A 12675-nucleotide genomic window follows, 5' to 3' on the forward strand; every position below is an offset into this window, starting at 1 on the left:
TACCTTCGATTGAAGTGTAAACCCCTTGTCAGGACCCTAAACATGGACTTGAAGGCCGTGAAGTAAAATAAAGTAGAAAGTCTCTCTCTCTCTCTCTCTCTCTCTCTCTCTCTCTCTCTCTCTCTCTCACACACACACACACACACACACAGGATGTAGACTCACCTGAAAATACACGTTAAAAGAAAAACAAAAACAAAGTGCTTGTAAAATGGAGTCCCTCAGGGCAAAAACTGCCTTGTTACAATATATGGGCTAATTTAGGGCACGGCACTGCCTGATCTTGCTTTGATCTCTGGTGCTGGTGTGATGAGGAGAGAACTGATCCCCAAAGCTCCAAAGCTGTCCTCTTGGCCACACATGTACACTATGGTGCTCTCTAATGCACACGTGCACACAGACAGACAGACACAGACAGACAGACACACGCACAAACACATACACACACACATGCACACACTTGCAAATATATTAAATTCTAATAGAACTCCTGAAGGACCAGCAGCGGCTTTTTGTAAGAGTAAAGCACACAGCGTGATTGGCTGCCTCTGGAGTGGCTCCAGATACTAATGAGACAACTGTGCATGATGTTGTGTGTAGAACTACACGCAAAGGAGAGCTAGTGAGCAAGAACTCTGACTCTCAGCCATGCAAAAGCCAGAAAGTCTTCAAGACGCAATGGGGCAGCTCTGTCTTTACCTTTGAGCTCCTGAACTTTCTCCCTGCTCCACCGGCTTTCTCCCTGGGAGAGAGATTAGCATTGTTTGCTAATACACCGTTCTTGCTTTTGACATATCCACTGTCTTTGCCCGAGTCCTTTGCAATTGGCACATTAAACCCTCCTAGTGACTCGCTCCAAGCACTCAAAGATTATTAACAAGGAAAAAATTATTTAATAATAGCCATGTGGCTGGTTCCCAAAGAGGAACCACCCCAATAGAAAGTTGTTACAGTTTATATAGGCATCTGTAGGTGGCTTTTAAAGTTCCCACCCCAAGTTACAATTTTAGCAATTAGGCAGGGATTTTTAAAAATATCTTATTATTAATATTTTTTTGCTTTGGTTTTTTTCGAGACCTGCCTCTGTCTCCCAAGTGCTGTGATTAAAGGCATGCACCACCGCTGTTCAGCAATCCAGGGACTTTTGTTTTTAAAACTTCATTTATTTTGATTTTATATGTGTATTGCTCGCACATATGTCTGGGTAGTACAGGAGTACAGTACCTGCAGAGGCCAGAGGAGAGGTTGGGATGCTTTGAAAGTGGCAGTACAGAGAGCTGTGAGCCACCATGGACCAGAGGTCCTCGTATGTGGGGCTTTCTACCTATCCACCTATCTAGTATGTATGTATGTATGTATGTATGTATGTATGTATGTATATATGTATGTATGTATGTATCTACCTATCTATCATCTATCAATCTACCTGTCTCTGTTTACCTACCTATCTGTCTGTCAGTCTATCTATCTACCTGTTTATCCATCATCTATCTATCCATCTATCTTCTATCTATCTACCTGTCTAACTATCTATTTATCATCTATCTACCTATCTTCATGTCTGTCTAGTCATCTATTATCTATCTACCTATCATCTATCAATCTACATGTCAATTTATTTACTTATTTATCTACTTATCTATCAATTGATCTATCATCTTCGTCTATCTACCTACTTATCATTTACCTATCTATTATCTATCTATCCATCTATTGATCGATCTTTGAGTCTATGTATCTACCTAATTGTCTATCTTTTCTTTCTTTTCTTTTCATTTTTTAAGACAGGGTGTACTACCACCCCTAGCCCTGGTTTGAGTTTTTATTACTTTTTTACAGATAGGTAAATTGATACGTGATAGATAGATAGATAAATAGATAGATAGATAATAGGTAGATAGATGATAGATAAACAAATCTATAAATAAATAAAAAGCCCCAAACAAATCTATAGATAAATAGAAAGCCCCACACGCATGTTACTGAGGGTCTACTCAAGTGATTAGGTTAGGTTCTGTATCTTGAAAATTTAAGTGATCTACTTTGGTTCTGTCAAGAGCTGTGTCTGTGGAAATGCACCTTTCCCCCTTCCCTTCTCCCTCTTTTTCTTTTTTTTTCTTTTCTTTTTTTGGTTTTTTCAAGACAGGGTTTCTCTGTGTAGCCCTGGCTGTCCTGAAACTCACTCTGTAGACCAGGCTGGCCTCGAACTCAGAAATCCGCCTGCCTCTGTCTCCCAAGTGCTGGGATTAAAGGCGTGCGCCACCACGGCCCGGCTTCCCTTCTCCCTCTTGCTCTGGCCCTGCTTGCTCTGGCCCATAGGTTTATTTGTTTCTCATTATGGATGGTTGTGAGCCACCATGTGGTTGCTGGGATTTGAACTCATGACCTCCAGAAGAGCAGTCAGTGCTCTTAACTGCTGAGCCATCTCACCAGCCCAGAAATGAACATTTTGGATTCAGGATTGCTTGATGCTATTCAGGGATAGATCAACAGGTTAACATAAGAATGAGGAAGAAAACAAAGACAAAAGAACCTTAAAATCTCAACAACATCAAAAAACAAAACTTGGTCAGTGGCTGGAGACATGGCTTAGCAGTTAAGAGCACTAACTGCTCTTACAGAGACCTGGAGTTAGCTCCCAGCACCCATAAGGAAAGTCACAACCATCTGTAACTCCAGTTCTAGAGGATCCAACGCCCTCTTCTGGCCTCCACGAGTACTGCACACACATGGTACACAGACATATGGTAAACTCTCCTGGTTGGTAACTACCGTTCTGAACTTCTGGTGAATCTGTCTCCTACCTCTCCTTCTTTTGCTGGTTCCAAGCTTCAGTGCAGACTCATCAGGAGGACTTGTTAAAACAAATTGCCGTGCCCCACCCTGAGTTTCAAATTTAGTAGATCTGGGGTGGAGACAATGAAATTCTTGCTGTTCCCAGGCAGATCTGTTGCTACTGGTCCTGGTATAACAGGGACTCTGAGGCCATGTTTGCCAAAGACACTCCCTGTGCAAGGAGCCTGCAGATGTGTGGTAAGGTGAGGCAGGATAAGGGCTCAGGAGGTGAGGTTTCCTCTGCACCTGTCGCAGATCCTGTTCAAATCTGAGCATGGTCTTCTTAGTCATTTGAGTTGTGTTTAGGTCTGCGATGAAGTTCAGTGGTTCAGTGCTTGTGGAACTTGCATAAAGGCCCAGGTTCCAAGCCCCTGTACTGTAAAATGGGGGTGGACTGGAGAGTTGACTCAGTGGTTAGCAGCATTGGCTATTCTTGCAGAGGACCTAGGTTCAGTTCTCAGTACCCACATGGTGGCTCACAACCATCCCTAACTCCAGTTCTGTGGACTCTGACACCATGGTCTGAATTCTATAGGAACTAGGCATACATGAGGTGCACACACATACATACACATAGGCAAAATACTGTGTTGCAAACAAGAAGGCAGATACAGGTAGCTAGTCTAACAAAAGTTACACTGCATTATGCTGAGGGTCACTACACAAGGTTCACCCCCTAAATTCCTAACTACAGTCCTAAGCCCATCCCCCAAGGCTACCCTCCTGTGTGACTTATCTCAGCTGAAGGTCAGGTCCAGGATTTAACATTAGTCTTTGATTCAAGGGTCAGGATCCTGGGGCAGACTCTACAGCTGCAGGGAAGATCAAGGTGGCCTCTCTCCAGATGTGCAGAGCAGAGCATTGCTCTTGGTGTCTGCTTATATACTGTCCACTGAGCATCTTGGGGTTCTAGGACTATGTCTGGTTGTCTTGAGTGAATGATGTCACTGGGTTCTAGTTATCAGGTGCTGCCTTGGGTATAGTGGGTTTCCTTGACTACACTGTTTTTACATGTCCAGGGTGCAATTTTTTTTACTATGCTTATTATACATTCATACACACAAAATAAATATATCATATATATCATATACATATTATGTACAACATATATATACATATATATGTATATGACTGTTCAACTCCAGCTGGTTGGTAATTCTCTGCTTCAAAGAAGAAAGCCACAAGGCAAGCAGCTGACAGGCTTCACAAAGACATCACAGAGACTTCAGAGCCAGCTGCCTAGTTTGATTTCTATTACTGAGATAAAATGTTACAACTGGAAGTAACCTAAGGGGGAAAGACTTTATTTGGGATACAGTTTATCAGCAGAGGAAGGCAAGGTAGGAACCTGAAGGCTGGAGCTGAAGCAGAGGCCGTGGAGGGATGCTCCTTATTGGGTTACACCTCGTGGTTTTCTCACACAACCCATGACCATCTGCCTAAGGATGGCACCGCCCACAGTGGACTGGGCTCTCCCACATCAGTGAAGAAAGTGCCCACAGGCATCCTGAGGGAGACATCTTCTCAATCAGGTTCCCTTTTCACACATGACTCTAGATTGTGTCAGATCGACAAAGCACCAAACAGCTGCCGCTCATTGGCTTTCACAGTGTTCCAGGAGCCGGAGAGATGGGTGACAACACGGGTCACAGAAGCCTGAGGACCTGAGTGTACATCCCAGCATGTAAAAAGCTGGATCTGGCGGTATGCGAGTCTGTAGACCCAGCACTGTGTGGGATAGAAACAGGAGGATCACTGGGGCTTGCTGGCTGCTGGCTAGCTCCAGCTCAGTAAGACACCTTGTCTCAAAGGAGTAAGATGGAGAATGATAGGGTTGGGTACTTGGCCCTCTCCTCAGGTCGCCATAAATATGTATAGATGTACATGCCTCCTGTGCCTACCCATACATATGCCCCACACTCATATATATTCTCTCTGTGACTCTCTCTCTCTCTCTCTCTCTCTCTCTCTCTCTCTCTCTCTCTCTCTCTCTCTCATACACACACACACACACACACACACATGTCCTCCTGTTCCCATTGGAATACCATCCACATATCTCTGATCTTCACTTCAATCTAAAGAAACTAGTTCCTTCTTGCCTTTCTGCCTGGCCCGCCTCTCTGAGCCACTCCCTCTTGCAGTCACCTTAGAATACAGGAACAATAGAGTTGATGGCTAAACACCTTGTGATGAGTCAGACGTTCCCTAAAGCAGTAGCAACTTTTCCCTTTGCAAGGAAGCTCTGCGGTCATAGACAATAGCTTGACAAAGTGGGCTGAACTCTACGAGCCCCTGCCTAGCCCCTCTGGTCCTTTTTGATAGACCCACCAAGCTCTTGTTTGCTCATTGAAGATATGGCTGGGGATGTGTGGTCTCCCAAGTCCTTCCCAGGACAGCCCCACCAACAGCCTCCTCTACTGCACCACCATTTTTTACATCGAGTACTATGGTGTGTTAGGATCTTCCAGTATCAGACTTCTGCCAAAGGAATCCAGTAATAGATTTGGCAAAGCACTGGGACCACAGACTATGAACTACTGTGTTTTTTTCACAACGACATGTGTTGTTGTTGCTTGGTTTTTGTTTTCCTCTGTGTGTCCCTGGCTGTCGTGGAACTCACTCTATAGACCAGACTCAGAGATTCACCTGCCTCTGTCTCCTGAGTGCTTGCGAGCCACCATGGCCTGGCCACAGTAATGTTGCTGCCTGCAGTGTCAACTTTAGTCACCTCCATTCTTTAACCACAGACATATGGAATGACATCAATAATCAGACAACTGTACTGTGGCTGGAAGTTCAAGACACATCTCAGGGTTATTGGACTCCTGTTTTATGAATTTTTCATCTTCTCTGTACCTTCTTTTCTTCTCTGTCTCTGTCTCTGTGTCTCTGTCTGTCTCTGTCTCTCTGTCTCTGTCTCTGTCTCTTTCTCTCTCTCTCTGGTGATTTGAATAGGTGTGGTCCCCATAGACTCATGTGTTTGAATGCTTGGCCCAGAGAGCGGGCGCTATTAGGAGGTGTGGCCTTGTTGGAGTGGGTGTGGCCTTGCCAAGGAGGTTTGTCAGTGTGGAGGTGGGTTTTGAGGTCTGAGATGCTCAAGCCAGGCAGAGTGTGGCATTCACTTCTGATGCCTGAGGATCAAGATGTAGAACTCTTGGCTCCTTCTGCGGCACCATGTCTGTCTGGGTACCACCATGCTTCCTGCCATGATGTTAATGGACTACTCCTTTGAACCTGTAAGCCAGCCCCAATTAAATGTTTTCTTTTGTAAGAGTTGTCATGGTCATGGTGTTTCTTCATAGCAATAGAAACCCTTGGGTGAGCCATTTCTTATGCCAAGAACATTTATTAAGGACAGCATCTTCTATACTGTTTACTGAGGTGAAATGTCCAAAGTCGGCAGAGAGACAAATCAGACAATGTTGGCACAGAGAACACAGAATGCCCCGGTCACAGCTGCCTAAGGACTGATAACCACAGCCCAGGGGGAAGAGTTGTATCCCCAGAAACAGCAACCTTGACTCCTCCTGTAAGACACCAGCTCTGTCTTTAGACACACCTTGCCAAGTTTGTTCCTGGACAAGGACTAAAATTCCTTTGTCATTTCATCAGAGCCTCTAAGAAAGCCTTGAGTGGTTGGACTCCTCACCCATGCACATGGCTTAGTCAGTCTGATTCCCTGCGCCTGTACACGTGTTATTCATCTCACCTACAAGCACCTTGAAAGCAGGTATCAAGTTTTGTCAGCAGATGCAGGGATGGATGGATGCAGGAATGGATGGATGGATGGATGGATGGATGGATGGATGGATGGATGCAGGGATGGATGTATGAAGGAATGGATGAATGGATGGATAGATGGATAGATGATGAATGGATGGGTGGATGAATGCACGGATGGATGGATGGATGGATGGATGGATGGATGCAGGGATGGATGGATGCAGGGATGGATGCAGGGATGGATGGATGCAGGGATGGATGCAGGGATGGATGGATGGATGCAGGGATGGATGGATGGATGCAGGGATGGATGGATGGATGGATGCAGGGATGGATGGATAGAAGCATAGGTACGTGGATGGATGGTAGATGTAGGGCACATGCATGAATATCTACACAGATGCACAGAGGCATGAATGAACATGTGTGTAGATAGATGCAAGGATGGGTGCCTGAACAGGTAAGTGAGTGTGGGGGTGAGTGAACACATCTCTGGTTACGTGGAGGCTGGAGAGCACAAATAGTTAAGAATCTACCGTGAGCCTGGTCCCGCAATGGAATCAGGATGTTTATTTCATTTAATTCTCATACAAGAATTATCAGAATTCTCATCTATTCCTTCACTATTTTCAGAGATATGTACACAAGCTTAGAAAGGGCCAGAGTCACACCACTAGTCTTCTGCATTTGTAACCGGCCAGAGATGATTTAAGATGGGCCCTGAGCCTTGGGTTCCAGACAGTTCTGTCATACTAAACTGCCACAAAGGCGTTTAGATTCTCAGAAGGCAGGTGGGGAAAGTGCCTATAGGTCAGGGAGGAAGTCTGAACTCATGACTCAGGGGCGTCTCACCAAGAAACCCGCATCTTCAGCATTCCCAAGGTGGTCCGTCCGACAACTCTAAGGCACCAGGGCACCAAGGCATCTCTTGGTCCCTTGGTTTTGAAACCAAATCCCCAAAATGAACTTAACAAATTGTTTCTCTTTGAGCCATTCTCCCTTCCAAGTGAAAGTTTGTGTTTCTTTATTTTATTCTATTTTATTTTTGAGACAAGACTTCCCGATATAGCCACGGCTGGCTTGGAACTTGTTATGTAAACCAGGTTAGCTTTCAGCTCACTGGGATCCACCTGCCTCTGCTCCCTGAATGCTGGGACTAAAGTCATGTGCCCCCACACCCTGCCCAAGTCAAAGTCTGAAAACCAGAGGGCTAGGGAAACCGCTCAGTCTATAAAGTGCCTGGATGTGAGTTAAAATCCCCAGCACCCGGCTGAGAGTTGAGCTTGTTTAAACCCCCCCGCCCCCCCCCACCCCGCACTAGGGGTGGGATAAGAAAGGATGGGCGGGTCCCTGATGAGTTCAGTGAGAGCCAGTGTGGACTCCAAGGTCGTTTTCTGGCCTGCACGCACACACGCCAGCCCATCACACTGACATTTTTTTTTTTTTTTGTAAAGCTTGAATAAACCCCCGATCTTCTAGTTGACTCAGGTTGCTACCTTTCCCCAGGGACTTTAGGAGCTATTTGGCTAAACAATAAAGTAATATCTCCCCTTCCCAACTCTCGCCGCTATGCCACACTTTCCAACTAGGCAGACAGACCTCTGCTGCTTGGTGTTCTTGAGCATACCAAGTTGTTTCAAGGATCTGGACACCATCTGATCTGGCGCAAACCAATCGAAGCCATCACTCCCTTCACTTGGGCCTGCACAAGTGTCTTCTGGTCAAGGAGTCAAAAACTTCACCCACAGGTGACACTAACCCACCATTCTCTGAACAGGTGACCTAAGAAGAGCCTGGGAATTGGATGGAGCATGCGCAAATCGTCGATGACGTCACCTCCCTCGCCTCCAATCACCATCCCCCGCACCTAAGACCACCTGGTTTCTTCACCTCTTGAATGCTCCCAACCGTTGTTGTCGGACAGGTGGTTCTGTGGCGCATCCCTCATTTCCGGTTGACAGGTAACTCATGAACAAGCTCTAGAAACTTGACTCAGGAGATTAGCTTACTGTGCAAGATGGACTCTGTACCTTCCCATTTATTTCCCTTACCACTTCCCAGCTGCCTCCTTACCAGCCTCGGAGAACTCAGGGTTCTCCCTACCAGCCTTAATTCTTCTCCTGAGCCCAGTAGGATAAGGACAGAAACAGATTCAGGAGCCACTTGAGTGGAAAACACTTTATTGGAGGAACTGAGCCAGGGGAGATTTGTCGTAGGATGGAGTCCGGGTTCCGCGCTTGCCTCCTCTTCTAGTGGGGTCCGCCCAGGTCCTAGGTCTTAAAGAGAATGGTCACTGGGAATCAGGAACTATGCTTCTCAGTCCTTTCACCTGAAGGGAAGGGGAGATGGTGAGGTTGTGGACCCCCACCCCGGGTTGAAACCCCTATAATGAAGCCAGGACGGGTGGGGCTTTAATGGGAAAGGGTTCTCAGCCTGGTCTAGGTTTCTGTTGTCGTCTGAATATAGTGGCTAAGATGCTATATAGATGAATATAGATAGCTCTGAGCTATGGGGAAAGGTTCATCCTTCGTTCATTGTAATCCCCAACCCCCGCCATCTCTTTTCACACCCCGTTCTCCCTAACGTCTGAATATATACCACTCTTACCTTAGGGAAGAATTCCCAGTTAATGAAAGGAAGCGCCTTTTTGAACATCTAAAAGGAGGGTAAGGGGGTGAGGTAAGCACTCATTGAATGAACAGGTACCAGTAAAAACTCAGTGAGTGAACAAGAATCAGTAAACCCTCCCTGCATAAGTATGGGGATCAGGGAGCCTGAACCAGATGAACAAGGACCAGTCAATACTGAGTGAACAGGAATCAGTAACCACACACTGTGCTCACCAGTGTGGCACAGTGCCGCTGGTTTATAATCACAGTGAGCGCCCCCCACGTTCTGGAAGCCTCATTGTGTGTGCTTGGCACCAGCTGCTGTGCAAGCATGAGACGGCAACCTCGTCAGGAAAGCGATGTCTCCATGCCCACACCGAGGCTCACAGAACCAGAGACATTGGTGAGGAATCACACAGAAAGCACGGAGCCAAGAGGTACAAATGCTAGGCCTCGCTAGGCTGATGATTCTGCTTTCCTGGTTTAGATAAACCTCAGTTTTTTTCTCAAGAACCTTGACTATCTACCCCAGGCTGGCCTTGAACTCACAATCCCCCCACCCCAGGCGCCGGGGTGCTGGAATTACAGGCAAGCTTCACCACTCCTGGCCCTCAATTACAGCCCAACACTTACGTCAGTGATGGCGTGCCAGTTCAGGAAGTCATCCGACTTAAAGGCCTGTGGGATGGGGAAAAGGAGAGACCAGAAGCTGGTCAGCTCTAGAGGACACCCAAGCATTGCCCAGCCCTCTGGAAAAGATGAAGATGGGCTCAGAAACTTTGCAAGCTGCCTCCTCTGTGAGGTGGGGCAAGCCGCTAGGTTACTCTAGGATACTCACAGACTGGAGCTTGTTAAAGTTCAGGAACTCATTGTTATAGCCCTAGGGGGGAAAAAGGCAGGAAGTTAGAGAAGCTGCCAGGAGAACAGAAGCAGGACACACACACACACACACACACGATGGAAAAGCAGCTGTTTACCTCTGTTCCTGAAGGGTAGGCGGTGTCTTCCTGAAGAGGGGGACAGACACAAAGAAGCTTGAGAATGGTGAGCCCTTCTCCCTGACACCCCTCCTTCCTCTCCTCTTCCTCTGACGACCGCCCCTCAAGAGACACCTGTGCATTATCTCTCACTGGGGCCCCAGTTGCCAGCCCCATTCTCATCCAGTACACCCCGTTGCTGGTTGGTGGGCAGAAAAGGTGGAGAAGAGACCCCCCAGCTAACAAAACCAGCTGGTATTGTTTGCCTGTTGATTTTTCTGTGCGCCAAAACACCCGTGCCTGTTGACCTGGCTGAGGGAGACCAGGATGCTAGCACGAGCCAAGCCCCGAAGGTAAGCTGCCTGCCGGCCTCTCGTAGGCTGTGGCTAGTTTACCATGTAGCTCACTGGCCACCAGTGCTAAAGCCTTCTACTCAATAAACCTAACTTTCTCCTTTCCTAAAGCCCTCTGTCCCTCCATCTTCTGGACTCTTCACACACAAGCGTGTGGCCCTCTGACCAGTCCTAGTGCTCAGAGCTCAGCAGTTTGACATCTTTGTTTTAAAATTGGATTAAACGCAGGCAGGAGGGGTCTGAGTTGATGGATGGCTCACAGGTTAAGAACACCTACTGCTCCTGTAGAGAACCCCAGTTTGGTTTCCAGCACCTGCATTAGGGGCCCCCCACACCTGTAACCCCAGCTCCAGTGTTAGGCACACTCTTTCGGCCCCCATCACTGCTGGCATCTCTGTGCACATATACACACATCGCACATGCTTGACTAAAACTAAAATCTTGTTGAAAAAAAGAAACTTGGAAAAAAAAAAAGGCAGGGTTCAGTTCTGTAGCCCAAATGAACCTCGATCTCCTGATCCTCCTGTCTCAGCCTCCCAAGTGCTAATTCTTGAGAAGTACAACATGCATGCATCAGACTGGCCAAAGCCCCAAGCCCCTTTGAGATCCAAGCAGATACTCCTTTCCCCAAGGCCACCTGCTCAAATCCAGTTGACACCAAGCCTCTTGCCTTAAATTTTTAAAGCCAGGAAGAACATTCCTCTATTCCCTTAGGGTAACTGAGAAGCAGAGGGACTCCAGGGGTCCTCTCAGTTAGTGTAGGGGCAAGGTCATAAGGACTGTAGACCAGCAAGGGACTTCCCATCATCTGGAAGCTGCTCAGAGGGTTAGGGAGGAAGGCTGACACATCTCAGCGTCCGGCTCCCCCGCCCCACCTTACCATTCTTCCCAGAGTCTTTCTGTCTTTCCCCTCCTTTTGCACCAAGCTACATCTCCACCCTCTCCCCTTCCCCCTCTCCTCCCTCCTCGGGACCCCTGCTCCTCCTCCGGCTGCCCAAGCACCATCAACAAATGCAAGTCACTTCTCTAGGAATGGACGGGAAGCACCGAGGGGCAGCCAGGTAACAGGTCTCAAAAAGGCTGGCACTTGCGTGATTACCGTGGGATGCCCCAGGGATGCTCCCTGGGCGGCGTGCAACGCCAGGAGAGAGAGGAGAGCCACGACGGGAAGAATTGGGATCTTCATGGTGTCCGGTTTGGGGTGCTCTGAGGCGGGGCCTCCCTAGTGGCCCTTTATATGAGAGGGAGTGGGGTTCCCACCCCAGTGACTCATCCCTGGATCATGTCGCCCACCCCTGGGGCTCCAGGAGGGGGAGGCAGACACTGTTCCCAGTATATCTTTGATTTCTCAATTCTCATTACTCCCCAGGCTCTTGCAAGGCGAGGCTGCCATGGGTCTATTCATGTACAGGGTAATGGCGTGGAATCAGGTTGAGCCTGTCCCTGCAAGACCTGGCACCCAAGCCCTCCTTCATCTCTCTCTCTCTCCCTCTCAGTCACTCTCGTCCCCCACCCTGCCAAATCCATCTAAAGCCGTCAGGCTGGTGTGCTCCTCTCTGCAGACTCCACCTGCCTCTCCGGCTTGCTTCTTTTCCTCTCCTTGTACAAACCACACACTGGCTGTACAATGTGGACTCCTTACCCAGCACGCTGCCTTCTCCTCAGACATCTGGCCAAGTCCCTCATCCTCCCCCCGCCCCCAATTCCTTCCCTCCTTTCCTTGCTGTTTTTGTAGTAGGGTCTCAGGTAGCCTGGGCTGACTCACTGTATAGACAAGGGTAACCTTGAACTCCTGATCCTCCTCCTCTAACTCACCTGCATCACCACAGCTGGCCAAACTGTTCCTTCGTCCCTAAAGTGCCAATGGCTCGTCTCCAGTTCTCAGAACTCAACCTTGTTGCTTCCATTATCCCTAATTTCTCACTTATTTCCTTGATAAGTCTCATACATAGGTATATGTGTGTATGTGTATGGTGTGTGTGTATATGGATGGAGAGAGCACGCGCACGTGCGCGCGCACACACATACATGTATATCTTCAAGGCCCTCTAACCAGGCTGGCCTCAAACTCACTATGTGGCCAAGCATGGCCTTGAACTTTTGGGCCTCCTGCCTCTACCTTGTGCTGACAAGCTTGCACTACTGCATCTGGTTTACATGATGGTAGGACTCAAA

The 12675-nt window shown here is 47.8% G+C and overlaps 1 protein-coding gene across 1 annotated transcript; it reads right to left on the reverse strand.

The window, feature by feature from the left end:
* Nucleotides 1-8851: 8851 nt before the first annotated feature.
* Krtdap (keratinocyte differentiation associated protein) lies at nucleotides 8852-11686 on the reverse strand. Its single transcript, XM_052199079.1, has 5 exons — nucleotides 11588-11686; nucleotides 10148-10177; nucleotides 9804-9848; nucleotides 9169-9216; nucleotides 8852-8890 (listed from the first exon to the last, which is right to left on the reverse strand). Exons 1-5 carry the CDS (start codon nucleotides 11684-11686, stop codon nucleotides 8852-8854), a joined length of 261 nt encoding a protein of 86 aa, XP_052055039.1.
* Between the last annotated feature and the right edge of the window lie 989 nt (nucleotides 11687-12675).

Source organism: Apodemus sylvaticus, chromosome 1 (assembly GCF_947179515.1).
Source record: "Apodemus sylvaticus chromosome 1, mApoSyl1.1, whole genome shotgun sequence".
Classification (NCBI taxonomy): domain Eukaryota; kingdom Metazoa; phylum Chordata; class Mammalia; order Rodentia; family Muridae; genus Apodemus; species Apodemus sylvaticus.